Below are 27,787 nucleotides of genomic sequence, written 5' to 3' on the forward strand. Positions count from 1 at the left end.
GCTCTGAAGCATCTCCTAAGGTGGCAGTGCTACATCACCCACATCGACCTTTGACTTGTGGAAGGGGCACTGACTGCCTTATAAATTAGGATACAGCTGAGCAGATACACACCAAATTCTCATGGGACTAGTTGCCCAGTATCTTCAAAGGTCAAAGAGTCTGGGCATATGGACAAAGAAAGAATTTCTGCTGGAAGGGCTGCGTTGTGCAGAGTCCAAAAGATTAAAAATGTACAGTCTATTTTCTGACGTCCCAGACCTGGTTTTGCACTGCTATTTAAAAGATATATCAAGTAAGTATGCTTAGCACTTGTTACGTGAAACTTTTAGAATTTGCATTGTTCTGTACAACAGCTATATAGACTATGCTGACAAATTACTGATGGAGTAATAAAACATAATCCTGCTGTGCATAATTGAGTAATGAAGTTAGTATTTTTCTTCTTTGTGGAAATCACAGTTTAATGTTAGTGGTTGCAGATCAGTCAAAAGTGGTGTGATCTTTTTCAGAACTTGAGAAATTCCTGCTTATGGAAAAGTAGCATATTCATTAGCTAGCATATTTCATTTTCTAGAAAGCTAATTAACTCCTTTCCTTTACAAGCACATAATAGCTAACCCAGCATACAGGAAAGAGAGACGTGTTTGATAGTACTTGTTCAGACTTCATATGTTTTGCAAACAGGGAACCAAATACATGGAAAAAATAGATTATTAGTTCTATTTAGGTCACCTATTCTCCACAATATTAAATGAGTGTTAACCTTTAAGAATAAAAGTTGCTGCCATATGTAACATTAAAAGTCAGTATGTGATATATCCAGAGGCTAAAACTAATGTGAATAAAACCTATTCATTTTGATATGCACCAAAATGATTTATGGACATTACTATCCATACAACACAGAAGTACAGTGTTTAGATCATCTGGACATACTTTCTGTCAATGAGAGGAATCTTAGAGGATCACAAAACCCAAATAAAATGACTAGATGGGAAACAAAGGCTAAACCATATGTAGGAAACATATTCTTTGCTTTTGAGGAAGGAAAATCATCAGACCATAAGAGCAGAGTGAGAGAAGATGGATTCTGTGATCCATCCAATACTTACATTATTATTGGAGAGGAAATAGTCATTAATATTGTGTTTGCACTCTCTGATTGCCTTTCTTTTGCTTAAATCCAAACATGAAAAATACTTTCCACCATAACCACTCTGCCACTGTTTTCAGTGCCTCTTTAAGCTATCTGTGTTTTACTGAATGGACCAGGGTTGGATATAGCTGTGCTTTTATGTACATAAACTTTTCTCCTGAACTTACCCTAAGAAAAGGGTACAGTACCTAAGGGCACAGTGCTGTTAGAAAAAGAGAACATTAATGTCCTGCCACTCTGAAAATCTGAAACTGAAGTCTTGCTGTGGAAAGTAATGTTTTAAATGCATTAATATCCACGTGGTTATTTAGAAGTGCCTTAGAGAATATCCTCACTGTGTGTTATGAAGGAAAATATCAGATTATCTCCATATGCAAGCCATAGTCAGTTTTTTGATGGCATTATAGTTTCTCTTTAGTCTTTGGTCTCTTTAGTCTATAGTCTTTCAAATGTGAAATAAAAAAAATGCTGATATCCTCTTTGTCAGAAAACTCCCCATGCTTTCTTAAAAGCAGTAACTTGTGAACAAGTGGATTTGATCTGGATCACAATGAAATACCTAACAAATGACGTCCGTGAACTTGAATGCTATCTTTGCTATAAAAAGGTGAGCTCCATCTAGGTTTGCTTTCAGTGTGAGTCGTGCGAGCTACAGATCCTCCCTTGGCGTTCTTTGGGTAGCTGTTCTTTATCTGTGCAGACCAGGGAAAGGCACCCTAAGGCATCAATTCAGTCTTGCTTACACCCTCTTGATAAGCCTCCCAAGGAGAATTATTTTTCCTGACTTGGTTCAGAATGTTTGTTGCTTTCTGAAGAAAGGAGAAATTTCTCTTTTCCCTCTGCCCCATACGGTGTCAGCATGGGGATCTGACATCAAAGATACGTCCAGTCATTTAGCTGGTTTAGCTGTGTGTACAGCAATCTCTATTTGCATTGACTTCATAGCCACCGTAAGGCCCCTTATATTGTTAGAGGCCTGTGTATGAATTGAGCCTGTGTATGAATGAGAATTAGTCTACTCTAATCAATGAATGCATAGCTCAGAGTAGTGATTACTTCATTCTTGGAGAGTGTGAAAATCCCATGGAGCCATGAGAAACGCTGCATTGTTCAACCAGCAGCTCTGTACATGAACAATACAGGCTGTTTCACAATGCCAGATTTAACAGTTAAATAAGTTCATTAAAAAAAAGTTACAATCTAGCACATGTGGCATAAGAGACCACTGACAAATTCTGACAGTCACACCCACAACAATACATTATTTTTCTGCCTAATTATGTCCTTTGCACCCTTCATGAGCTAAGCTTTTTTTCTTTAACTATTTGCAAAGCAGTAATAAATACTCAGGCTCAGAAAAGAAGTATTTCTCATGCCTGCTACTTACTTACAATTTATAGACTCAAGACTAGATTGGTCTAAGATACATTTTTCAAGTATTCTCTTCTTGTTTATAGTACAACAGTAGTACCTTATTGCACATTGTTTCTGAAAGATTCTCTTCTACAAGTGTGGGAAATTATTCTGTTCGGGGCACTTGACAGACTTGAACCCTGGCAAAATGACTTTCCCTTTCCGATACAAATCATCCTGCAAACCTTTGTTCATCCTCTGAACCAACAGCTTCTCATAGAGCAGTGGATGGTAGGCCCCTAAGGTACAAGCTGCATCGTAGTAGAGTTCATGGTAGTGACATAGGTCGGTCTGTCGGACTGAAGGGATGTATTCATACACGTGCACTTCATTACACATGGACATCATGATGAGGATACCTGGAGCAGAAAGTGAGAACAAAAATGAACCCCAGATTTCACCTTTCTCCCAGCATTTCCCCTGCAATCATCCAATCCAGTTTTTCTTCCTTGCTTTCATTCATGTGTTCCACACCCTATGGATTACTCTGTGCTTACATAAAATCATTATGTGAGGTAATAGTTCCATTTTAGTAGGCCAGCTTTCACTTGTCACTGATATATAAAGACTGCAATCCCTTGCAGAGCTGTCAGGGAAGGACACTTAGCATAAGGAAAGAAAGAGAAGCCTGTAAATGCCCGGCATACCACCATCAGCCTCCCCAAGTGAGGAAACCGCTTTCTGTAACACATCCCTTGTTTGTATATTATTGACTCTTGAAGTTACTTAGCAAGACAGACAAGGTCTTTACATTCACTTGCAGAGTACGGAACACATACACACAGAACTGTTTGTCCGTTTGTTTTTTTTTAGGAGCTTTTCTTGGTATTTCTGCCTTTCTTGGTATTTCTACCAGTTCCACAGCTAAACCCTGACCTGCCGCGTACAGGTGGTATGAAAAGGTATGCCCTTTTTATCCTTCTCTGTGCTTTCAGATATTTGTTTCTTGCAAATATTTACACACATGCTTAATTTCAAGGATATGAAGAACCTGACTGTTTCCCTTCCTTTTTTGTACATCATGGCAAGGAGAAACAAGAATAGAAAGATGGTCCAGTATCACCTATGTTTCTTCCTTTGACTTTTGAATGGTTGACTGAGATCATTGACAAGTGTACAGTATTACTGTACTCCTTGAATACTCTCCCCTTATCATAATACTGTTTTTTCTCAGTCTGGAATTGAACATATTCCACTTTTTCCATCCACTTGCTTCCTTCCACACAGGAAAACATTGCCAGGGTGACAGCTTAAATACATGCAGACAGACATACAGGAGAAGAATCAGCCATGTATTGGTGGCGTAAAAGTCCATGCCCTCTGAGAAGCTGGCAAAGAGTCTTGTGGAGAGAAGCTGAGGAAGGTGAATTCCCTGTTAGGGGAACACTGCCACTAGAAAAGCCCCTGACCACCTGCTACGCAGCAAAGAGGAACCTGCAAAATACCAATCCATTTTCTAGTGCCACATGTCAATGACAGATTATTATCAGCAGTGTCAATAGCCACTCAGGCCAAATGGAAATTCATTTGCTGTTTAAAGCTAACCAAAGGTCACTTGCAATCATAGGATGCTGTTATTCCACTTATCCCAAGGCCATGACAGATACAGGAGGACTTATGCAAAATTTGTTTTCCTGAGGCAGGACAGTAAATCTGCACTAACAAAAGGTCTTTTTAGCTTTGAAAATGAGAGATATCTTACTGTTGAGTTTGCACATTTTCAAAGGGACCAATATGAGATACTGATCGCCAGCGCTGTCTAAACTGCAACATTTTCACATCAATCAAAGTTTATGGGAGTCTTTTCTGTTTGACATAGCCAAGTGAAAGGAAAATAATGGAGATGAGTAAGCCTTGGAGACAAATTTTTTTGAAGATTTCATTTAAAAAATCAAAACTTATAGCAAATGTATCGAAGCACCTGTTGCACAACTGGCATTCTTATCTGTTGAATACAACTGTTAGCTCTCAGAGAAGGAGACAGCTGTGTTACTACTGTTCACTTGACACTTACAAATGAGAACTGAAGTAATTGTTTTTTTCTGTACAAGAGCTTTGAAATCATAAAGCATCAAAGGTGTTGTGGGTAATTCTCATAAGTGAAATGAATTAACATCAAAATTATTTTGGTTCTTTAATTAAGCAAAGCCMTTGTTTGAAGTTTGGTTTGCAGATTGGGAACACAGAGATTTCAACAGCTTACTAATGAAATGAACCTTATTTTCTTCCTGCTGTGTATCATTAGATTATCAAAATGATGTTTTCCTGCCTGATGTGTGAAGTGGCTCAAAAACAATTATTTCTGTGATTAAATCTTTTATCATAAATGAAAGGTTCAGAAAATGTTTTAAATTGTTCTGCAGCTTTACATTCTACAGAGTCTGTGTCTTAGAAAAGCTAAGAATATCAATTCCAAAGGAAAAGTCCACAAATGTAAGTGAACTTGAGTCTTAAGCAGCAGGAAACATGGATTCACAGTGAAAAAATATTTAACCACAATTTGTCCAGAAAGTACAAGCTTAATAAATCAGACCTTTCTTTTCCTCCAGACTGTTATAGAGATGCTCTGAATTTTAGCCTGCTTAGCCACTAAGAACTGTTTGTTTGTTGTTTCAGTTTTACAAATGCTTTCGTCTGCTTTTCCACTGTCAAACTCATTCCTCCACTGATGGAGAGCCTACCAGCCACTCTAAGGTAACCATTATCCAGCTGAATCAGAGAATGGACTGTGGAAATGCGTGCAATAATGAGCCATGTCCCAAAACAGACAGTAAAATGACTTTTCTCCTGCGCCCAGAGCCAAGCCTGGAGCCAATTTCAAAAAATACACCACCGATGTCATAGGAAAATTTGTTCTCATGGAAAGTACAAGCCTTAACCAGCATATGTTTCATTTCACTGCCCCTTTACCCAGCTAACCTTAAAATTCCTAAAGGAAATTGCCATTTGTGGAATAGGAAAACTGTCAAGAACAAAAAATTGGGACTCTGTTATCATTTCTTTAGTAACAGTAAAGATGGTCACATCACTGCAGAAATGGTTCAAAAATGACAACTTTTTAAAGCAATATTATTGCCTTTCCTGTAAACTGGAGCACTTAGAAGTGGTAAAGGTTTAGTTCTTAGTGATCTGTGGATCAATGTCCTCCAGAATCAATCTAAAAGGCATGCTGGGCTATCTAGTTTAGCTCCTTGCCTTCCTGCATTGTTCCATATACTCCATTCCTTGGGATTTCAAATTAGGATACTAACAAATACTGTAAGTATGGCAAGGTGACAAATTTGGGCCATTTCCCTTGGGAAACTCTTCCACAGCCAAATATCTCCAAGTTTTTCTGTATTCAGCTCAGCCTAAATTTTTCTTTTTACTTTAAGTCAGTTATTCCTCAAAATTAATTTCATCTCTAGGATTTACAACATCCTTGGATGTCTAGTTATTAGGATGTTGTGCCTTGTCCGCTTTCTATCTATTCATTCTCACATACAATTCATTCCTTAAAGTACTGGGGATGGGGCTAGATTTCCCCACATGAGCACTAAGGTCTACAACAACATCTACTGCATCACTCTACATTTAGATGCCCAGCTGCCTAGTGAAATTCACAACATTAAATTTAGGGATGGATCTGTATTCCCCACAGAAGACAACAGAAGGATTTCTACGCTGGCTCAGACCAACTGTCTGTTTAGCTTGATATCCTGGTCTTAACAGGGCCAGCAGCAGATGGGAAAAGGGAAAAAGCAGATGGGAAAAAGGGAAACAAATCAATACAGAGAGGATTCTTCATCATCAAACCCTTAATTCACCATTTACTTACTCATGGTAAGTTATCAGTGATTCAGGACTTCCTAACCCACTGGTTGTATCCAGACAACCCTGTTTAATTCCCAGAGATGAAGTTGTCCAACCTAAACATGTTTATTCCTTTTTAAACTCACTCGAGCTTTTGGTCTCCACAGCATCCTGTGGAAGAGTTCCACAGGCCCATTTTGTCTTGTGAGCAAAGTACTTCCTTTTGTTTACATTAAATCTCTTTTAGATGAAAATATCTTGAGGGTCCCCTTCCCCCTTTGATAGGAAAAAATAAAATATCTTTCCTGTATTCCTCAAAATTTTACAGATATCTATCATAGCATTTTTCATCTGTTTTCCAGATGGATAAAACTAGGTTGATTTTAGTCTTCTGTTTTACAGAAGTTGGTGTTTACCTCTCATCACACTTACTGTCTTGCTCTTCTGTCTTTTTTAGAGATGAGTTTTCCAGATTGCATACAGCATATCCAAGATGGCAGCACACCATGGCCTTACATACTGACATAGTGATTTTCTCTCTTTTATTCACCTTTTTTTTCCCCTAATAATTGTAACAGTCCATTAAAATTTTTAATCATGCTGGTTGTTGATGTTCTGAAGGAGGAAACACAGTGGCTTGACAGTCTAGTTTCTGAGTGAAAACAGCTAATTTATGGCACATCTTTGTGGCAAAGTCTACAAAAGGCAACAAACTTAAAGGTGTGCTAAGACCATGAATGAACACTACCATGCAGGGAGGTGTCCCTGGGATGCCAAGGCTTACTCTGTCCTGGTGGACATGGGAGCACTCCTGAGACTTCCAGGTCTGCTGCACATGCCAAATGCTCAAAGACAGATTTGAGGAAAAAGTGTGGCCTTCAGTAACCTCTAATTCCTTCAGTACCTCTAATACCATAGACCACCAGCAAGAGAGACCAGAAATGCAGTACAACTAGTGCTCCCAACTCAACAACCTACGCACTAGATCCCAAGGTTACACACTTGTTGCCTGAGCTACATAAACCCAAGGAGGCAAGTCCCTCCACTCAGCAGTCACAGCCCCCAAATACTCTTCAAATTAGCTGTTCCCACTGTTTCTTTCAAAAACAGAAGGTGGGATAGCCCTATATTAAAAAAGAACAAAAAAGCAGATCTTGGGAAGCAGGTGTCTGTGAGCTGTTTTGCTCCTTTATGAGTAGAGTTTCCACTAAAATATGGAATAAATGAGTTCAATTCTCTCCTGTGCCTTAGAGGATGTGAACCCACCTCCTCCACAGTGGGACACGTCTAGTGTTGTAGAGCCTTCACTGAAATCTAAGTTTACAAACAACATGAATTAGAAGGAAAAAAAATCAGGCATCTTTAAAAGAAGCAGAGGTTTAAACCATGAGGACATTTATGACAGTCTCCTTATTAGGATATGCTTGGGTTTTTCTCTGTTCACTTTCTAATGCCACGTCTGTCTTGTTTTTATGAAGTCCCTGAAATGGGGCTGCCAATAGAATTTCCCAGGCTATGGCTTTCACATTCCACCCCATCTTTTTTTAGTATCACTTGAACTCAGTTTCTCTCTTTGCCTGGTGTTAACAACCTTGCAATGAGCTACTAACATCTGTATCCCCCACCTATAGGTGTGCCAAGCTATCTATATTTTCATTTTCCTCACAACTCAGTTTCTCCATCTTCCCTTCTCTTCTCAGTTACCTTCGGTGATCTTATAACAGTGATCTTATAACATTTTAGATGCAACTTCAAAGACAAAGAAAAGGTGTGTCACCTGACTGCTTCCTGACTTGATCTTGCTTCTGTTAACCTGTTCTGCTGCCAGACTGCTCTGCAAAGTCCTACCTTACCTCCCATTTGTTGTCTTTCCACATCTTTTTCTGCATTATTGATTCCTAGGTTTCTCAAGCTGAATCTCTTTGCATTTGGTTATTTCCTCCCACATGTATTAACCCAGTTTCCAGGTGTCCCATGWTTACTTCTTTTCCATATATTGCCAATACAGTACATGCCTATCTACTTATTTCTTTGGTCTGTCTACTTTTCACATCACTGCCCAATTTCATATCATCTGCAAGTGTGTTTCATATCTCAGCACTCCTCCTTGATCACCAGCATCAATACAAATGAAAAAAAAATTATCTGGTAGCCTGTAAGGTAAAGAATTTCTATACAATATGCTTCACTGTTAGTCTTTGCTCACAGTCCTTAATGCACAAATGTTTTCCATCAATGCACAATTGTGCATTGTGCTACATATAAAACAGCATAGATTGGCTTATGCAAGATGTAAGGAGATATTAATGAGCATGGTGAGACACTCTTTATCCCAACACTTTAGTCTGGGTAGAATTAATCTCATTGAGCTGTCCCATCGCTGAGCTAGCTGTCTAGGGAACTCTTTACAAACAGGGAAAGAGACAGGCATTTGTAGGGCACAATTCATCTGACTTATTTTAGGTTTCTACTTTAGGATGGGGTGAATTGTACCCTATAAGTGCTGTTTCTCTCTACTGACTAGACAAAAATTGAAAATAGAATCTAGCTCTTGAAATCAAGCATGTTCTTCTCCCCTCTTATAGGTCAGAAGCTTTTGTAGCTTTCAGAAAAATAATGCAATTGGATTTTCCAGGAACACTGTGTGAAGAAATGAAAATACAGAGGGATTCATCTATCAAATGTGCCCATTTGCAGTGCAGATACCCCATCTGAGAAAGTTATCACAGACTCCTTTACTGTGGTGGAAGGAAGCAGGTGTTTTTAGGAAGCAGATCCTAGAGTGGATATTTAAAAATGGAACATATGAATCATTCTCCAGAAGTTTCTTTTTCTTGCTATTGACTATAAAGGGAATCCCAATACCCGCATTTTAGGGAGCACAGATACCTGTATTCTATCAGATACCTGTAATTCTATCTGAGTACAGGATGAAAATTTCACATGTAGGTGTGAAGACAGGTCTAATAACCATACTTAACAGATGCCTATTTCTTGCTGTAATAAATCTGAGGCTGACTAGCACAAATGTAGACTTGCACTGGAGACATCTAAAGCCAGGTGACATGAGTCCTACTAGTGTGACCAACCTTGCTATGTACTACAAAGAGAAGTCAATTTTATGTGCAAGCACCAAGCTAAGGGGAGATGGCCAGATCTGCCTTTACCTTTTTACACTCATTAGGATTAAGATATGGCACTAGGAGTAGAAGAGAATAATGAAGTATTTAGAGAAGACCTGAGGACATGCACAACTTAGCAAAAGGTAAAAACTGAAAGGGAAAGCCTATAAGCTATCTATAGTGTGCAAACATCAAAAAACGAAGGAGTATTCCTTAGATTGCTGAGAGAAGTTCATGCGGCACAACACAAAGTCTGCTTAGGCTAAGTCAGAGTCCACTTTTCATCAGCCGGCCCCAAATAAGCTCATTAAAACCTATATTAAAAGCTAGTAGTAGCAATATTACTACTGTGCCTAGGTGATTTGGCCAAGAACCTGCTGAGCAACAGTATAAATAGCAGAAATATCGTCAGATGGAGTGATGACATTGCAATGAGATCTGTGGATGGGTCTGAAGGGAACTGTAGGGTAGTTCAGAGTGGAAGGGACCTCTGGAGATCATCTGGTCCCATCTCTCCACTCAGAGCAGAGGCAGCTTTGAAGTTAGATCAGGTTGCTTGGGGTCCTGTCCTGTCCAGTTTTGAATTATCTCCAAGGATGGAGATGGAACTGTTGAATCTTTTCAAAAGTATACTGAAGCATGCAGAAATATATTGTAGGCATCACTGTGAATCAGCAAGCAGAAAGGAAAACTACCTGTAGGTTTTCCAGGTATGATGTTTGCGCTTTTAACTCTTAGATCTTAAATATCCTATCTAAATTTCATAATATGGAAAAAGTCAGTCTATCTGGCATGATTTTAACTTTGGCAAACATCCCTAGCGCAACCATACATTCAAAATCATGACTAAAGATATTTATCTATAGGCCTTTCTAATCTATGCTAACACTTTTGCTGGATTTTTTTCTTTCAGAAGTCCCATTTTTATATCTGTAAAATGGAAAAATGCAAAATAATTCTGTGTAGAGAAAAGCTGTTTTATAGTACATCATTCAAGGCTGTGATTTATGAGTTTTTTATAGTTGAATGACAATGTTTCTGGATTCCACATTGAAAAAATAGGGCTGCCAGCATAGAATATTCATTTTAAAATGTTTTAAAAACATATTACTCTCCCCAAAATGATGTAGCTGTCAAGAAACAGCCAACTTGCAAGTTTGTTACAACACTACTATGGTAGATGCTAATAAAATATTATATATTTCAAAATATTATATATTTCAAAATATTATATATTAATTTTTTAAATGCTCAAAAAGATGTGTTATTTTTTGTTACTTTTTGGCAGATATCTATGGTGACAGGAAGTTTTAGGTATGGTTTAAATTCAGTCTAATTGGCATAACTAAACTCCTGGGCTTTTACAGTCCTTGATGAAAACATTTAAAAACAGAATTAAATTAGGAATAAATTCCTTGCATGGATGGCTTATACAAATGAACATATATTATGGATTCTAATCAAAAGGAGAAAATGTGTTTTAATTTGTTCTTGGCAATTTTAATGACTCAAGAGGTTTTCAATTTCCAACATGCATCTTTTGTACAGTACAATTAGGTTTTGTGGTTAGCAAATAATTTAAAAAGAATGTTCTTTAGTTTATAAGTAAATAAAATATAATTTAATATACCTGAATACAATAGATGCTGTATGAAAGCATCTAAAATAATAACTGTATTTCAAACATTCACCAAGATTTTACCATCACTTTAAGAAAACGTAAGAGACATGGAACACATTTAAATACACATAATATGATTATTACACTCATAATGTGTCTCATTTTGCACACATCACAGAAATTTTGTTACATAAAAGAATTCAGCTAGATGCACCAATAAGCTTGTGTTTGATATTACACATGCTAGAAGGTATTACAAATAAACATAAAGCATTTAGCATGTATAGTTTTTGTGTGTTAGTTTACTTCTCTAAAGTCTGTATTGGTCCTTTCTTGTGTAAACACATCAGCTTGTTGCTGGAGGCCAGGTACCACAGGAAAACTTGCTACTCCTTGAAACTGGGCCAAATGTGCCTCAGTTATTCTTTTGGAATATATAATCAAAGTAGCTCTGACTTTTTTAAATACTATGATTCTAAAAAGTATTCTTTTACATCTCTTTAGTCCACACACTATGAAAAATGCTAACCATAAGAGAACCTTACCTGAATCTACAGAAAACCAAGTATTTATTAAAGAATTTAATTGTCACCAAGTGGCTCTGTGCCTAAGCTTAATAAGTTGTGCAATACTTGTCTTTGATGTACAGATTTTGCATTATGTAGTAGAGCTAGGAAAGGACATACTTATCACTTAATTTTAAATGCAAAAGTTATACTTTAATCACAATAATATATTCTGTAATATGAACATAGATTGGAAAATACTGACCGGTAATATCATATGCTTTTTAATGTATTATTCAAATTTGGATGATATACTAAAATATTAAAGATGTTTTAATGTGCTTTGGGGTGCTTTAAGAAGAGACTTTGTTCCTTTTTCTTTGTGTATCAGGAAGCAGAAGATGCTCAAATACTGGAGTGCTTTTTATTTGCGTGATAAGAATTTAAAGTTTATCTTTTTGGAGGTATTATTTATTTGTGTGATGATACTTGAACAAAACTGGGCTGAAAAGAGTAAGCACTATTCTGTTCCTTAGCCAACTGTTGGCAAGTAGCTGAGTTTAAGTCACAGTAATAAAGTCAACTCTTAGTATGTCTAATTGTCTCTTTCAGTTTATGCAAGTGTATTTTTCTAAGCAAAGTTGGAGATTAGATGCAGTCTTCTGTTCAACATGTTCTCTGAAGCAATTTTAAATATAAGTTCTTAGTCAAACAATGATCTGCTTATATTGCAGTGTAATGAAATTCTTGCTTGTACTATTGTCTGGATGCATGCAAATAAAGATTAAAATAATGTTATCAACAATTAATGATGCATAGCTGTTTTAAATCTGTTATGTCAACTGTAAATCTCAAACAAGACTTTCTTTCTCCCAATAATAAAGTAATCTAGGCTTCGTTATCATTTTGTGTTTAATGCTTCATATGTTACACTAAAAGCTACAACACGTAGCAAAGATTGCTATCTACACAGACAACCTGCAATACAAAAATCTACACACACATCTTTGGGGAGTAAAAAAAGTAGAACAGCATGGTCAGGGCTTGCATCTAGCTTTGGAAAAGGACAAAGGTGCTGGGATAAAGTAAAGGGTACATAAATATGAATTTCAAGTAATATCATCACAGAGGAGGTAAGCTAACAAAGTGTACCAATGGACTTCAGTAAGCAAGACTTCATGGCCAATCCAGCTGCAAAACAAGGGACAGGTTCAAAAACATCTTGGAATAGTGAACTTAATAGAAAAACCTGTATATAACCTAGATATTATTAAAAAAAACCCTTCAGAATGCTAATATACAAAAACATCCAATGTACACAAGATACTGCTTTTGAGAAACCAAAGGGAGCAGTTTGAAAAGTCTTCGTCATTAGATGATAAAAATGTAAAGTCAGAACTAGGTTGTTTATACAAGCTTTCAAGGAGAGCATAGGAACAGTTCTCTTACAACAGAATGGTAAAAATGGAGACTGCTGATTTATGCATCATCAGTGTCAATTAAAAACTGAACTTTGATATGTTCAGAAAGAGATGAGGAAGACTGAGTTCTTATTTAAAAGTGAAAAATGTTGTGTCTTTACAGGGTATCAGTATTAATGTGAAGTGAACAGATACCACCTATTGTCACTGCCAAAAGATAGGGCAAAACCCTTGCCTAAAAACAGTGACTTTTTCAACTGCCAATTTAGGATTTTTCAATGGAATCCACAACTGGAATTTGATGGTTGTATGCTTACGCTCCATCACAGCTGAGAAAAATCCTTTCTAGACATGATACGCCCTCAAATGCAACACCTTACAAACTGGCTGCAGTTTGCAAGACAATGAGTTCAGCCTGTTTTCAGTGATGTCCTGACTTAGACGTACCACTAAGTTGGACAGAGAACAGTGCTAAAGCAGTAAGAAATTTAGTGGAAAAACCTGCAGTCAGATAAGGACCTATACAAAGCACCGGTAAGGTACAGAATGGCATCAGTGACTAATGGGTCACCACAAGCTGACATGTTATTCAGAAGAAAATGGAAAGCAGGAACATCTAAATGTTGGAACCTGAAGCCAGGGGAACTGAGAAACTCTGTTCTTGGATGAAGCTGATCAGTGCTGGGTAGCATTCATCTCACCTAACTTTAGACCTGCATAATGTATAATATGTCTATCTCCGAGATGGTCATCTAATCTATATAGTCAGTGGAGAGAAACAGGCTCTTACCTAATGAACCACTCCCTTTACCTGCTGACTACCAGGAGTCCAGACAACCACTTTGGATGTAGAAGAGCACATTATCCTAAAACTGCCTCATCTTACCCAATGCCCCAAAAGACAGCTAACTTCAGATTTTAGAGAGTGCATCACTAGTACAGTAACGTCCCAAGCACCATGTCTACCCAGGCACATTGCTCACTCTTTTCAGCGGCAGATAAAAATTCCACCCACTAATTAAAAGCCGAAAAATCAAGTCAACCCAACTCAAGAAACTGAACATATCTTAAATATTTTTTTTGGCCATGGTCAGCCTTCCTGTGCAAGATAATTRTGCTGATTCATGAGTCACAAAACATGGAACCATGATGGTTAAAAAACTCCAATTTATAACTTTGATGCAAAGTACTCAATTCAGTGAAAATAAAACATAATGCTAGCGGTGAGAGTGATGTGGCTCACGCAATGCTCTCTTTCTATAAGAACTCAAAAACGGCTGTTCAGGAGAAGATTCTCCGACAAATGCATGCCTAGGAAAGAGTCAAGCATATAGTCGTTTGCCCCCTGCAGCTTAGGAACTTCCAGAGACAGTAACACTATATCTCTGCATTAAGTAGCTTTCTGTGAATTTGTCTTATCACTTGCAAAACCCTGTAAACTTGTGGCATCTACAACATCCTGTGACAGTAAATATCATGTTTAATTATGTCGTGTCTGAAAATGTATGCCCTTTAATTTGTTCTGATCCCACCATATGATAACTTGATTTGGTCCCCCTTGTATAAATTCTGAACAAGTGAATAATCATTCCCAGTTAACCACTGCTCCCCAACAACCAAACCAAAGATCACCAGCAAATGTCTGATAGCTAATTGCTGTATTTTTTGCCCTGCTATAAACTCTCATTGGCCAGCTGAAAGTCATAAAGACTCAGGGCTGCTGTGCTAGTGTGATCAGTAAGTAAAAACATGAAAACCTGTGTACCAATAAAATTTGTAAGGTTACATTAGATGTAATTTATTAACATCCAAAAGATGATAGTAATCCATCAAAGTGTATTATGGATCATTTATGCTTGCATGTGCCACAGCGTAAACCTGTAAGTGCAACCCCTGAGCAGCTTACGCATCAGTCCAGACTGCTAGCACACATTTAGCAAAATATCTTTTATTAACAAGTTTGTGTGAACTTTGTTATTTAATTTCTTATTAACTGAAAGTAGCTCACATTTGCTGTGCACTGAAATTAGATCCACCCTAAGAGGAGTATAACAATTTAGAGGACACAAAATGTCAGCAGATTTCTCCTCTAGGATATTTTAATAGCATCTTCATAACAAATATCTTCATTTGTGTCTCCTACATGTAGATGTCTCTCCCATATTATACTCCCCTCCCTTTTCTCCCCAAACTTCTCTTTGAGAATAAGAATTTCGTTATTGCTATTGAGGTGTATGTTAGCATTTCAGAAGCGGCTTAAAGCAGTGACATATGTAATTATAGTAATATTTAAAAACTGTAAGTGAACGTTTTCATGAGACTGGGCATCCCACACCCCAGAGGAAGGGCAAAAATCTTTCCCCCTAGCTTCCACCGTGAGGTGGCAAACCCAGGGAAAAGGTCCTGCCCCTTCCCACTCCCTCATTCCCCTAAAGTCACAGCATGCAAGAAAGTCCTTCTTCCCCACAAATGACCCACTGACCCCTTTTCCAAATGACTTAATAATATTGTGACTTAAGTATCTGAATACAGCTTTCAAAAATGTTAAAAAGATTCTCACTCCTGCAGAAGAACACTAAGAGAATACATTCCACCAAACCTCCTCTCTTTGGGGAGACTAAGTTTCTTAGAAATAGTGCTAAGCAGCAGAAAGAGTCAGATGAAAAATCTAACTATAGAAGAAACACCCTAAGACCACATTACAACATTTCTGACATTCCTAAAAGGAAACGATGTGATGTCTCTGTGTTTTAATTTAGAAATTGTCTAATTTTGTGAACTGGGGCTAAAGAGTGTTAAAAAACTTGAAACAAAGTGATTCAGTTGTACAGAACCATTTTTTTTTCCTTTCCATGTTATTGGCAGCAACAGTGACTTGTAGAACTGCTATTCTTCTTCCACAAGTAATCTCAGCACTTACATAGGGCTACTTGCTCACTGACTCCCTGCCAGTGCAAATCTAGATCACAGACCTGATCCTTACGCAGAATCGGTACTTGTTCTAATGACAAAGCATTACATGCAGACTTAGAAAAAGTCATTCTAATAAAGTGCTTTTATCCTGCCTGTGGTTCATGTTGTAAACAGCTTAGATTCAAGGACATAGATCCCTCCACCTGTGAAAATTCATACATGCAAGATACTCCTATCTCCATTCATACAGATGTTTTGAGCACAATCCTATTAGTAGTGTGGTTGTTTAATAAACCATTTCCCTCCATCTCTTCCTGAAATTGAGATACTTTCATATCTTATGATGGCTATAACTTGTCCATTCTTTCTAATAATTTTATAGAAATTAATTGTATAGATTTTATAATAATCAGGTAGAAACTTGACATTTAGAATACATTTCACACAGGTCCACTCAATTGTGTCTGTCAGCTTCAGTTCCAAGTAGATATTTGCTGCATGAGTTGTTGATAGATACCTGATCTGAAGACCATCATGCCCTTTCAGATTTCTGCCAAGCTGTATTAATTATGTATGCTTTATCATGCCTTTTATGTCCACCTTTGACAACACACAGTTGTTGTTTCTGTGCTGGCTCCCAGTTTATATTACATTATACATGCAATGCATAGACATTCATTAAATAAGGTTACTAAAATAGGAAACCTCTCCCTAAGAAAATATTTTAAATGCATCTATCAAAGCGGTAGCTATTTATCAAATGAGGTAAATATAACTCACAATAAGCTTGTCTTATTGCCTAGTTATCTTAAGGCTAATACTAGCAGACATTACCACAATGTCTAAGCATCTTCTTTGGAAAAGAACGGTATAAATAAAATTCCTAGTAGAGTTGAAGGAGTTAAATTTCTATCTGTATACACAGAGTATATTTATCTCTACAGCTCTTGTTGTTAATGTTTTTGCTTGTGTAATGATTGGTATGTTCATAGTGTTCTCTGCTTGGGAGATGTTTTTTGTCAGGAAGGTTTAAATTTGGGCTTGAAGGTTTCTGCTTTATTCTTTCAATGAAATTAACTCTTTTCTTCAAGGACAGCTTTTGAAGTATTTCTTATATATGATGGAAGTACAGACTGATAGCAGAATGAGCCTCTTCACCATTCCTACGATCAGCAGCTGTTATCCTATTTTTATCAACAACTTCATTACTGCAGGAATTGTTTTTGCAAAATCTGAATGATGCTGCTGAGATCATTCCACATGAGCAGATTTCTCCATAGAAATTTTTACAGCCAGTTCCAAAAATCTCTCTTTATAAGTAACCACCAAGTTAATATGGAATATTACAGGTTTCTCACAGATGTATGTCTGATTTAAAAATGCAGAATGCATAATACGGATGTGACGGGCAAGAAAGCAGAACTTTAAATTCCCCCAACTATTTTATCCTTTTCATAATGTATATTTCAGCTAGTCACTGTTTCTGTATGAAGCAACATGAACAGTACATGCATACAGACACGATCCTCATGCAACATGCACACAGACATGATCCTCATGCAACACGCACATTTACTTTTTTTTTAATCTAACATGTCTTCTGGGCCATGACTTGATACACCTACCAATGAAACCTGAAGAAGGAGGGTTGGGCTGTATCTTCTCTTTAGTGTTCTCCTGAATGATGTCCCAGAGCTGCCATATAAACTTTGGATGGAGAATGTAAAATGGCTGGTTTGGATTCTTCCTGCGATGCTGTACATAGGGAGTGAACAGATTGTAGTCTGGCTTCTTATACCACTGGGTGGAAAAAGTAAGAAATTATTTAATGGTATTCAATGTATTTTGAACACTACATGAAAAGTAACATGAACTAGCTTCATTCAGGTTCTTCAAAACAGAAGCAAAGTCATCAAATCAGTATGTTCTTCATACAAGGACTCCCAATAAGCAATTCACTGCAGTGGAATGAGCCAACACCATCTCCCACTCCCAAGCCCCTGTTAAATCATGGGTTCAGAAAGCCTCAACACAAGACATGGGCATTAGGGTGAACCTTTCTCTAAAAGTGCCTCTATCCTTGTTGGCAGCAGCAGCATGTGAAACAGCCTTAAGGCAGCCTGTGTAGGAAGCAGATGGTTTCTAACATCAGTTGCTAAGGCAGTTCAGTGGATGAAGGTTTACTTTTTCTACTTGCAGTCTACTCAGCTCCAAGCTCCCCCTGCCAATAACCATCAGATCAACTTGCCCATTGGAGTTGTGCAACACCAGCCAAGGCAGAGACTCCCTGAGTGACAACCAGATGGACGTCTGCTGCTGTCAGCGAGGGGGTAGGCGGCTGGGCACAGATGGCTGTGGGTGAGTGGACACAAAGGAAAGACTGGTGGGGAGGAGGCCTGAGAAATGGGGAAGGCGCCAGGAGAGATTTTTATTAGGTTGTGTTTTGTTTGGAAAGACAGGGGGGAAGGTGGGGAAAAATGGATGCAATTCTTCACCTTTCCTGATAAAGCCTCCTTGTGAAACCTAATAATGTCCCCTCCTTGGCAAACACACCAGAAATCTCACTTTTATATGAAAATAGCAATGTTCTATAGAAAAAAAAAGTCATCCACCTATCCTACCATGCCCATTCCAGTACAAGTGTGGCTATTAAAAAGCTTTTAACCAATAAACAGATTCATTCAGGCAGAAATGGTGTGCCCCGCTCCTCAGAGTAAGACTTTAGGGTTCATTGTGATGAGTGAGAACCAGGAGACTGAAGTACTAAATACATGCATTTTGTCCACTGTTTTCAGACTGGTTAGGAAAAGGACCAAGAAGATCTTACCACATTCAAATTTGCAGAGTAGGGGGCAGGATCCCAGGCCACTAAGATAACATCTTTGTACAAGGAGCTGTCAACAAAGTGGTGGTTTGGGTTGGTGAGAATCTGCAAACAAACATACAAAAAATTGCAGAGTTAAACTTTCAAAAAGCAGCTGGGACCATCTCCTAAAATGAACACTCCTCTCCACTTTGCTGTTTGTTCTACATTAATTTTGGTTGATTTTAAGCAATTCGTTTGAACTTATTTCGCAAAAAAAAAAAAATCGTGTGTGTATGTGTGTGTGTATATATATATATACATACATACATACACATATATATATATATAAAGCAGCTTAGCTGTAAACAGCACTGGTAACAGTTTGAAGGAGCAGTTTGCTGAATTACTCTCCATCTGTGAGGGATGTGATGGGACCACTTGAAATGCTGCATAATTGCATATGAACATTACAGTGTATTCTGGAACTGTAAAATGAAAGCAATGGTATTTCAGACTGCCCATAGAGCCTCTTTTGAACACAGAGCAGCTTTCTTTGAAAGGCTGCAGCCCCAAGGATACTCTTTTCTTTTTTTTTTTCCTCTTTTTTTTTCTTTCCACTGTTTTCTGATTTTAACAAAAACACAGTCTTATTTGAAGTAACTCCAGAAAGGCAAATTAGACCATGATAGTAAAAGCTTGTCTACCTAGAATAAGAATTCCAAGAAAAGGCACATGACAATGCTATTTTTGAAGTAGCAGCCATATCACTCTGATCTACTGCTCTCAGGTAATTCCCTCCTGCACCTCCTGGTACACTGCCTAATCCTCCCACTGCACTGGATGTTTCCTTTTCACTCTTGCTGGCTTATCCTTTCCCTGACTCTCCACACTGAACCAGATCTCTCTGATCCCTGGTGCATCCAGTCTCAGGAAGGATTGAGCTGAATGATTTCAACACTGGTTGAAACAGCATGAATTTGGCTCCAGCTGTTAAACTAATCAGCATTCCAGACAAATAAATTCATACTAATTTTCATTTCCCTTTAGGTTCCAATGAGCCATATTTGATTACGCATATTTTTCTTCAGAAAAATAATATTGTTGCCATAGCAATATTCTTCCTACCATAAACTTTGAGCTTAATGACTTTCCATCAGCATTCTACAATAACAGCAGAATTAGTCTTCCTGCCATCAGCACCCCTAAATTCCATTTCTCAGAGCAGTTTTTGTCTGAGGACATACTTTCTTTAGGGTATAGAGTAAACAGATCAAAGGGTCAAGCTTTTAAAAGCTTTGTTCTACAATTATCACACAAAGGAGCTCTTATCTGGCTTTCAGTAAGCAAGAGTTCTTTAGAGGGGTTGTCTACACAAGTTTCCTTCTTAGTGAGCCTGCATTTATATGTATGAGATGAGTTTCTCCTGGAACAGCAATATCCATTGTGGCTGCGCTCACTTCCTTCATGTCCTTCGGGCTTCCACAGCAGAGAAAATGAAGGAAGGAGAGGGCCACAACTGCCTTTTAATCAATTAAAGGAAGGAATTTCCAGTAGCAAGGAGGGAAGGAAGGTCAGAAAATCTGTATGGACATCACATTCTGAATATCTGTAGGGAAAATAACCTTTAGCAAGTGAGCTGCACAGATTTCACTCCTGGGAAGGGAAAGGCCAGTCTCTCTGCAGGAGGCCAGAGTGTCAAGGCAGGCTCTTCTGACCTCTCTGAAAGAGCAGAAGTTGGTGGGAATAAGTGTGTTTGTGAGGAAAATGAGGGAAGCTGTGTGAGCTGACCTGGTCTGACTTTTAGCAATGCCCTGAAGTTCTTGAGAGGCCGTGTGGAGAATAAGCAACATACAGAGCAGCAGAGACTACAGAAATCTCCATTATCACCATGGCAGAACTGTACCATAGCAGTGTCTGAAGCCAGGAGGATCCCAATGCACCACTAGCAGCAGAGATCAGCTAATTTAGCCATTTAGTCTCTCCACATTCACTGTGTAGCTAACAAAGCTCAAATCACCCTCTTGAGGAACTTCTCGCTTCTCTTACAGGGCCTAGGGAAACTAGTCAACTAAATAAAGTTTCTAAACCCTCCTCCTTGCCTGGCACAGGAGTTCAGGCATGGTCAGCAAGCAGGACACTCAGATATTAATTATTTTGCCTAACAGCAAACAACGGTAAAATGAAGAATAGTTAAAAAAGAGAGGTAAAATAGATGACACTAAAATAAACATTCCACGATACATCAGTTTCAGCAACAAAGCCAGCTTAATGTATTTCTACTTCCTCCCCCTTACTAAAAGAAAGGGGGTATAATTAACTCAGATCACTTCAGTGATCTAGTCTGCCCTGCAGCTTCACAATGAACTACAAAACCAATGTGAAGGGAATGACATTGAACAGCATTCTTTATGTGGTGGCAAGGAACGTGATTTTATACACACAGAAAAAATACCTGCCAAGGAGGGACTTTGCATGAGCGAAGAAAAAGAATAAAATAAATCCATAACTGTAATAGGAAATGAAAATGCTGCTAATTCTGCAATCACACTATGGCCATTGATTACTTAAACTCATCCTTTCACAATATTTCACAAAATTTCACAGTAATTCTGTTGTTTTTCAGCTTTTCACATTTTCACATTTGTGCATTTCACAAAGAGGAAAGAAGCTTAGTTTGCCCAAGACTGGAGTTCAGGAAATAGTTTTGTCAAAATTTAAAAGACACACTCAACCATAAGGTGTCACTACAGCTCAATACACACTTTATTTGTTGGCACCCGTATGCAGAAGATCACATTTTCTGTTTCCATTCAGATGAGCAACCTCATGTTAGGCATAATATCCAGTGTTCATTAAAGTATTTTAGCATCTTGTTCCTACTAAATTTTTACAGAATGGTGACTTGCCTACAGTTATGCATTAAGACAACTCAGTTGCCATCTCTTTCACCTTCCAGTGAGGAAATAATTGGGGAACAGGAGAGTATGAGAAAAGAGCTCTGGGACCCACACAGCTCAGGCTTTCTGAAGATCCTGGAGGCAGTGTGGGGAAGGTCTTCTCTACTGATGGCTCTGGCATCCTGCAGAGTCTTTACACATCAGGACACATCAGAAACTCTACAAACCTGCTCTTCAAAACAAGAATATCAAATAACTACTGCAATCACTCTACACCAACACTGTATGTGAACATCCCTGTAAGGGAGAACTTTTACCTGCTCTACATCATGATTGTTAAATCACTAGATGTTTCCCAAAAAGCCCAACACTTTCTCAGAAATTATTGTCATCTTGTACAGAAGTAATATTGATTTGAATTCACAAAAATAAGATCTTACCTGCGAGTTGATGATTCTCATGGTTGTTTTATTTCCAACATCTTTTTCATAGCCACGTGTTGGAGCAGAATTAAATCTCAGAACTGCATCATGAGAATCTAGGAGCACAATGAGGGGTCATAATGTTTTTCTTAGTAAAACAAAACAGTGAAATAACATAACATAACAGGAAAAAAAGCCAAATGATCTAAACTAACGTAAAACTTACACATTTTCCTAATCTTGATTTTCTAAGGATGATAAATATTCTACTATGAGCAAATAAAAATACTCTTGCATCTGCCATATGTTATTACTATTATTAAAATCCACTGGAAAAAGCTCAGAATAATCTATTCATTTAGCTTGCATTCCTTAAACAGTTTGCTTAACTGGATAAAATTAGTATGGAAAGGTTATTAGTACACTCAGTACACACTATTGCTCACTATTTCTATTGCAAAATTTATAAAGAATTACTCCACACAAAAGCGTGTTAATTACAGTGATATCTAATTGCAGATTTGAATGAATAACTATGCTTAACCATAAACTTATGTTTCACTGTATTTTATAAGACCTCAAAACCTCAGACCACCCCAGACCTACTAATTGCACCTTCTACCTATTCTCAAGGTTAGTATAGATCTTGAAGAATCTATGTAGGGATGTCAATTCAAAATCCTGCTGTAGTACAGAAACTCTGAAGATCCTTTGGCAGCAAAGATCTAACAGAACTGAACTGTTGAAGTCTCCCCACAAGTTGTTGATCTCACAGTCATGCAAAATAAAAAGTAGCTATAGGTCATGCACGGGTCAAGGGCAGACACTGTGTGTAATTCTCTGTTGGAAAAAAGATTATCACCCTCCCAGTATTTCTTTTACGGAGATCTCAAAGCCCCAAAGGAAGTGAAGGAGAGTGAGAAAAGATATCTGCTGTCCAGAAACACACTGCTCCTGCCAGTATCCTCCTGTTTGGTCCACTTGGTTTTATCCCTTCTACCAATGGAAGCGGAGAACGTGATTCAGAACAGAATGGTACCCATAGGTAATTTATATGGTTATTTATCTCTAGTAACTTAAAATGTGGTTGTATAGCTCAGGAATGGAGCAGACAGGAATTTTCAAAGAGAACCAACATGCTTTAACGGAGTTCAGTCCTGATCCCATCAAACTCTGATTTTCCTTCCTTTCACACCTTTTCCTCCAGAAAAAAAAGACAAGAAAGTGTGTGTGATATGAAGCCAGCAGTCAGAACTCTCAGCCAGACTTGCTTGCTTGAACATAGTGTGTCTGAAAAGAGAGATTTTGCCAGATGTCCAATGAGCTCTCAGGAGCTGAGAAGTGTAGGCTTTTTCTATGTCCCTATACAGGTATCAATACCCAGCCTCCATCTGCCTAAACCTAAGCATCTTGATCTTCTAAGAGCTAGAGGACATAAAGTCAACAGAAGCTACAGATACTCCACATTTCTGGAGAAGACAAAGAAAACAAAGATCCTTCACATTTGGAACCTGCTAATGAATTTAAAAATGTAAATTTGGACCTGTATTCAACAATTTGTTGACAATCTTTTGACTGGGAATTGGGAACTGTATGGGGAATTGGGAACTGTATGGTTCATAACTTGAGAAAGTGTGCTACATTTCCAACATTACTTATGCTGGTTCTTCATATCAAATTTAAAAGACTTTCTTTCACTGTGAAACACTTGATCTGGATGCAGTCACACACTGATAATAGCTGTTTTTAAGTCAACTGATTTTAATGCTAGTTAGTATTTGGAGATAACGAGTTTAAAGTTATAAAATGTTTGATTTTTGTTTGGTGGTCCCTGTTACTTCCTTAGACGAATGTGATAATATCAAAACAGTTGTCTCTCCTATTAAATAACATAATCATGATGGGAGTCTTTGCAGTATTTGCATGGTATATCCAAACCTACTTTCATTTAAAAACAATCAGAAGGGAGGCCAAGAAGGCAGAACACAAATTAAAATTTCCGCCTGCATTTCTAATAGGAACACAGAAGAGGGAGCTAAAGGCCTGGGAAGAAAAAGGTCCTTTAATACTGCTTTCTTATGCCTTTTTTTCTTTCGGGAGGGTAAACAGTAAAAAAACCTTTGTCTGCAGGAAATTCATAAACCAAGTCTGTACAGGGTATGGCTGAAGAACCAGAACTCATGCACGCGGTGTTCTCCTCCTTCATTAACGATAAGGGCTTCTCCATGCATCTGTGGATACCGAGGAGCTCAGCACTAGTGCTAGGCTGACTCCAGAGAGCAGTAAGACTGGCCCCTGAAGGTGCCTCCAAACTGGCAGGCTGCTCAACCTTTCAACCAAGCGATGGTAGCTCTGAGGCAAACTTTGGGAAGGGACAGTCTTCTCCTACTGCTATGCATGCACAGGAAAAAAAAAAAAATTAAACAAGCTGGTCTCTCTCTTTTCAGTCAGACTCTTCTCCCAATGTCAAGGACTAGAGGGGAGGTGGAAAGGTACATGGAGAGACCAAGAGCTCATCTGTGACACATATTATTTGGACTGCACATGCTAAGCATAATTTCTTCTCTGCAGGAAAAGTAATATAGATGGATGCTGGCACTTCCATTTTCCATGGACCAGTCTTTTAAGAGGGAAACACTGGCACTACATCTCCAGTATATTTGCACTTCCAAGGAGATGCAGTGACCACTAAGACCCATACACATGAATGAAGCCCTTCTAGGATGGCTTTAAGCAGTCAGTTGCCCTGTCACCATCCTGGGCCACACTCCCTGCCCAGCCAAAAGTATCTGACAATGGCCTGGAGGATAAGTCAAAAAAATCTTTTATGACTCTTGCTGCCCCACAGGCTATCCTGTATAACAGACAGGGGTGATCTGGGATCAAGTAGGAGCAGATCTGAAACTGCGACGTAGGCCTTAGGAAACACAACATCTCTTCCCTTCAGGTGGCATCTGATGAAAATTTCCAATTAAATCAAAAGCTCTTCTGTCAGTGAATGGCACAAGCTTTCTGTGCTCACAGTATTTCTGAGAAAATGGATACATACAGGAGCATAAGGACCACTAGGTATTACTTCAAGCACCAAATTCCATACTTGTTGTGCTGGTATACAGAGTGTGCAGATAAATCAGTGCTGTGATTTCTCCATTACCGCACTAATCACTACTGGTGTAAACCAGGTGTATTGGGTAACACTGACAGAAGATTTTGTTTCACTCAATGGTAACACATTGTAGAAGTGAGGAATAGTTAAGCTATTTCATATTAGAGGTTTCTAAATCAGTGGGGCTTCCTGCGAATTGGGGGTTACCCTGGTTTGATTTTAGCTGAAGGCAGACAGGGCACCTGTGCTGTGCTGGAAGCCTATTAGAGTAGTTTGATAATCATAGAAGTTTTAATATATCCCAGAGATTTAAAGGAAACCCATCTGTGTCAAAGAGATGATACAGCGTGATGAAGCAGGTAGTGGGATGTGAAGTCCTGGAAGATGGGAGGATTAACAAGTGCACATCAAAAGGTCTTTATAGGAAGCTGAAGGTGATAACTCTTCTTGCTCCAGAAGCAAGTTTGAGACATGCATTTCATCCTTCTTCCAATATTTCAGCATACTGGATATGTACTACTAAAATGAAGAATTACTGAGATATTAACATGACTAGTAACACTCATTTTTTAAAAGAAAAAATAAAATTGACCTGGATTAATTTTATGACTCCACAATCATTTCTGAGCTATCACAAAACTACCAACTGGAAGTGGGGAATTCTGTGTAATGTTGATGTCTCAGCACCTGTAAACCTCATTGATTCAGTGCAGCAATGGAAAACCAGTAGGAGGAGGTACTTGAACTCATTTAAATTCACACTTGTAAAAGAGGTCAGAGGACCTGACTTCAGTTCATGAAGCTCCTAAAGGGTCTGACTTCTATATGCCTGGGAACTCTAAACACGTAGCAAATGAAGAGGATGCTGTACTGCTTCTTGGCATGGAAACAAATTTCAGCCTGGGATAGCAATACCACAAGCAGTTTTTCTATGAACTACCAAAAAATACAGATAGGTACAACACAGCTTTTCCGTATAAAAGCCTGAACATGGTTCTAAATCTGCTGAAGAAATAAACACACATCACAGCAAAATGTCATATATGGCAGATCTGATGAAACCAATGCCTCCTTTATACTACTAGCTGTAATATAATAAAAGTGTGTCATTGTTTTATTTAAATCAAATTATGACTTCAAGCCAGATTTTCCTTTCAGTTATATTGTTCAAAAAGGGAATAGCTTTACTTATGTCTATAAGCTTACACTGATATAACACTGGCAAGAGAGAACAACTGGACTTTACAGACTTATGCCTGAGAATGAATCTTTCAAAAGATGAACGTGAATACATACATGTACATACATGTGTACATGAACAGATGCATTTCACCCACCTATTTCATCCCCTAGAGAGGAGTTCAGTATTGCACCAGCAGACATAACTACGGCACAGCTCCCAAAGCCATGTGTATACAATTTGCCCAGTGGAATTTGGGGAACGTGCTTTTCCCATCCAAGAGTGGAGAAGGGAGCCTCCTTGCCATCTATTGTTTTCACATTCACCCTTTCTTTTAGCTCACAGAAAAGCTGGTCTCCTGTCAGCTTGGAGTTTCGTTTCCCTTCGAACCGCACCCCATGCTTATTGGTGTTCAAATAATCTTTCATTGCCTTCTGCAGTCGAGGGTTTAGCATCTTGGAAGAGACATCCCCTTTCCAAAGCTTGTAAAGAAAGGATTTCGACATTGTGGAATATAGCCCATCCCAGTCATCAGATTCGTCAAGCATCTGGCTTCTCCTGTGCCTTGTGTTCCTCCTCCTCATTCTTCTCTGGTGACTCCAGTTATTCTGTAAAACATTTTCCTTTGGATTATCCTCATCGGCCGAGATGAATTTTGCTATCTTTTGAAGGCTGTTGCGTGTCTGAGGCTGACCAGCAGCAAATAAATAATCATCAGTCACTTGGTAGAAAGCACTTTTTGATTTTCTTCTTATCTGGGATGGAAAAAACTCATCTTCACTTCTGAAGGCATCCTCTAAATCAGTCCATTTTTTAATACTTCCAGTCCCCGATTTAAATGTACCTAAAAGATCTTCATTAAGAAGTACCTCATTCTCATCAATAGTTTCAGAGAATGATGGATCGTGTATGGCTCCCATTATGACTCTCTGCTTGCCCTGAATGGGCAGAAGCCTCTTAGCTTCAATGTAAGAAAAGGAACTGGGAACTGGCTCAGCAGTGTTGCTGTCTGTAAAATAGATGAAGATCACCAAAAAAAGCAGACCCCATGCAAAGATCCCAAACAGCATGAGTTGTTTCCATTGCTTCAAGTTAGGTTTCATGGCAATGCCTTTACCAGCTCTTCTGTGCCTTGAAGTATTGGTGAAGGAAAATGAAACCTGGAAAGAACATCAAATATTAATCAGGAAGGGTTCTAAAAATAGATACAGTTCAGAAATATCTTAGCAAATTTTGATAGAAGGTGCAGAATTAATCTCTATTCTGTAGCATGGGGGATTCAGAAGCAGAAAAAAGACTCCAGGGCTTGCAGACACTGCAGGAGTGACAGGCTTTGGCTTTAACCACACAGTGACAGCTGCTAGCTACAAAAGAAGCTGGTGGCCAGTTTCTACAGTAACACTGGATCCTGCCTTCAGGGAGATCATGTGC

At 38.4% G+C, this 27,787-nt stretch overlaps 2 protein-coding genes across 3 annotated transcripts in view; one reads left to right on the plus strand and one right to left on the minus strand.

The window, feature by feature from the left end:
- The window catches only part of LOC112974826 (pinopsin-like), a 91,015-nt gene extending 85,471 nt beyond the window's left edge, over window positions 1-5,544 (plus strand). Inside the window, exon 6 of the mRNA XM_026084189.1 lies at window positions 5,187-5,544. Coding sequence (XP_025939974.1) covers window positions 5,187-5,414 — 228 coding nt within the window. The 3' untranslated portion in view covers window positions 5,415-5,544. The remainder of the gene's footprint in view (window positions 1-5,186) is intronic.
- ST6GAL2 (ST6 beta-galactoside alpha-2,6-sialyltransferase 2) lies at window positions 1,990-27,474 on the minus strand. Of its 2 annotated transcripts, none has more exons than XM_026084188.1 (5): window positions 26,514-27,474; window positions 22,089-22,186; window positions 18,773-18,874; window positions 17,571-17,745; window positions 1,990-2,929 (listed from the first exon to the last, which is right to left on the minus strand). In XM_026084188.1, the coding sequence occupies exons 1-5, from the start codon at window positions 27,457-27,459 to the stop codon at window positions 2,661-2,663; spliced, it is 1,590 nt and encodes a 529-aa protein (XP_025939973.1). In that variant the 5' UTR covers window positions 27,460-27,474; the 3' UTR covers window positions 1,990-2,660. The 2 variants fall into 2 exon arrangements, with proteins under 2 accessions (XP_025939973.1, XP_025939971.1); XM_026084186.1 differs by having other exon boundaries at window positions 2,661-2,929; window positions 18,776-18,874; window positions 26,514-27,459.
- Between the last annotated feature and the right edge of the window lie 313 nt (window positions 27,475-27,787).

The sequence above is a fragment of the Apteryx rowi genome, unplaced genomic scaffold (assembly GCF_003343035.1).
Source record: "Apteryx rowi isolate R43461 unplaced genomic scaffold, aptRow1 scaffold_629, whole genome shotgun sequence".
Taxonomy (NCBI): Eukaryota; Metazoa; Chordata; class Aves; order Apterygiformes; family Apterygidae; genus Apteryx; species Apteryx rowi.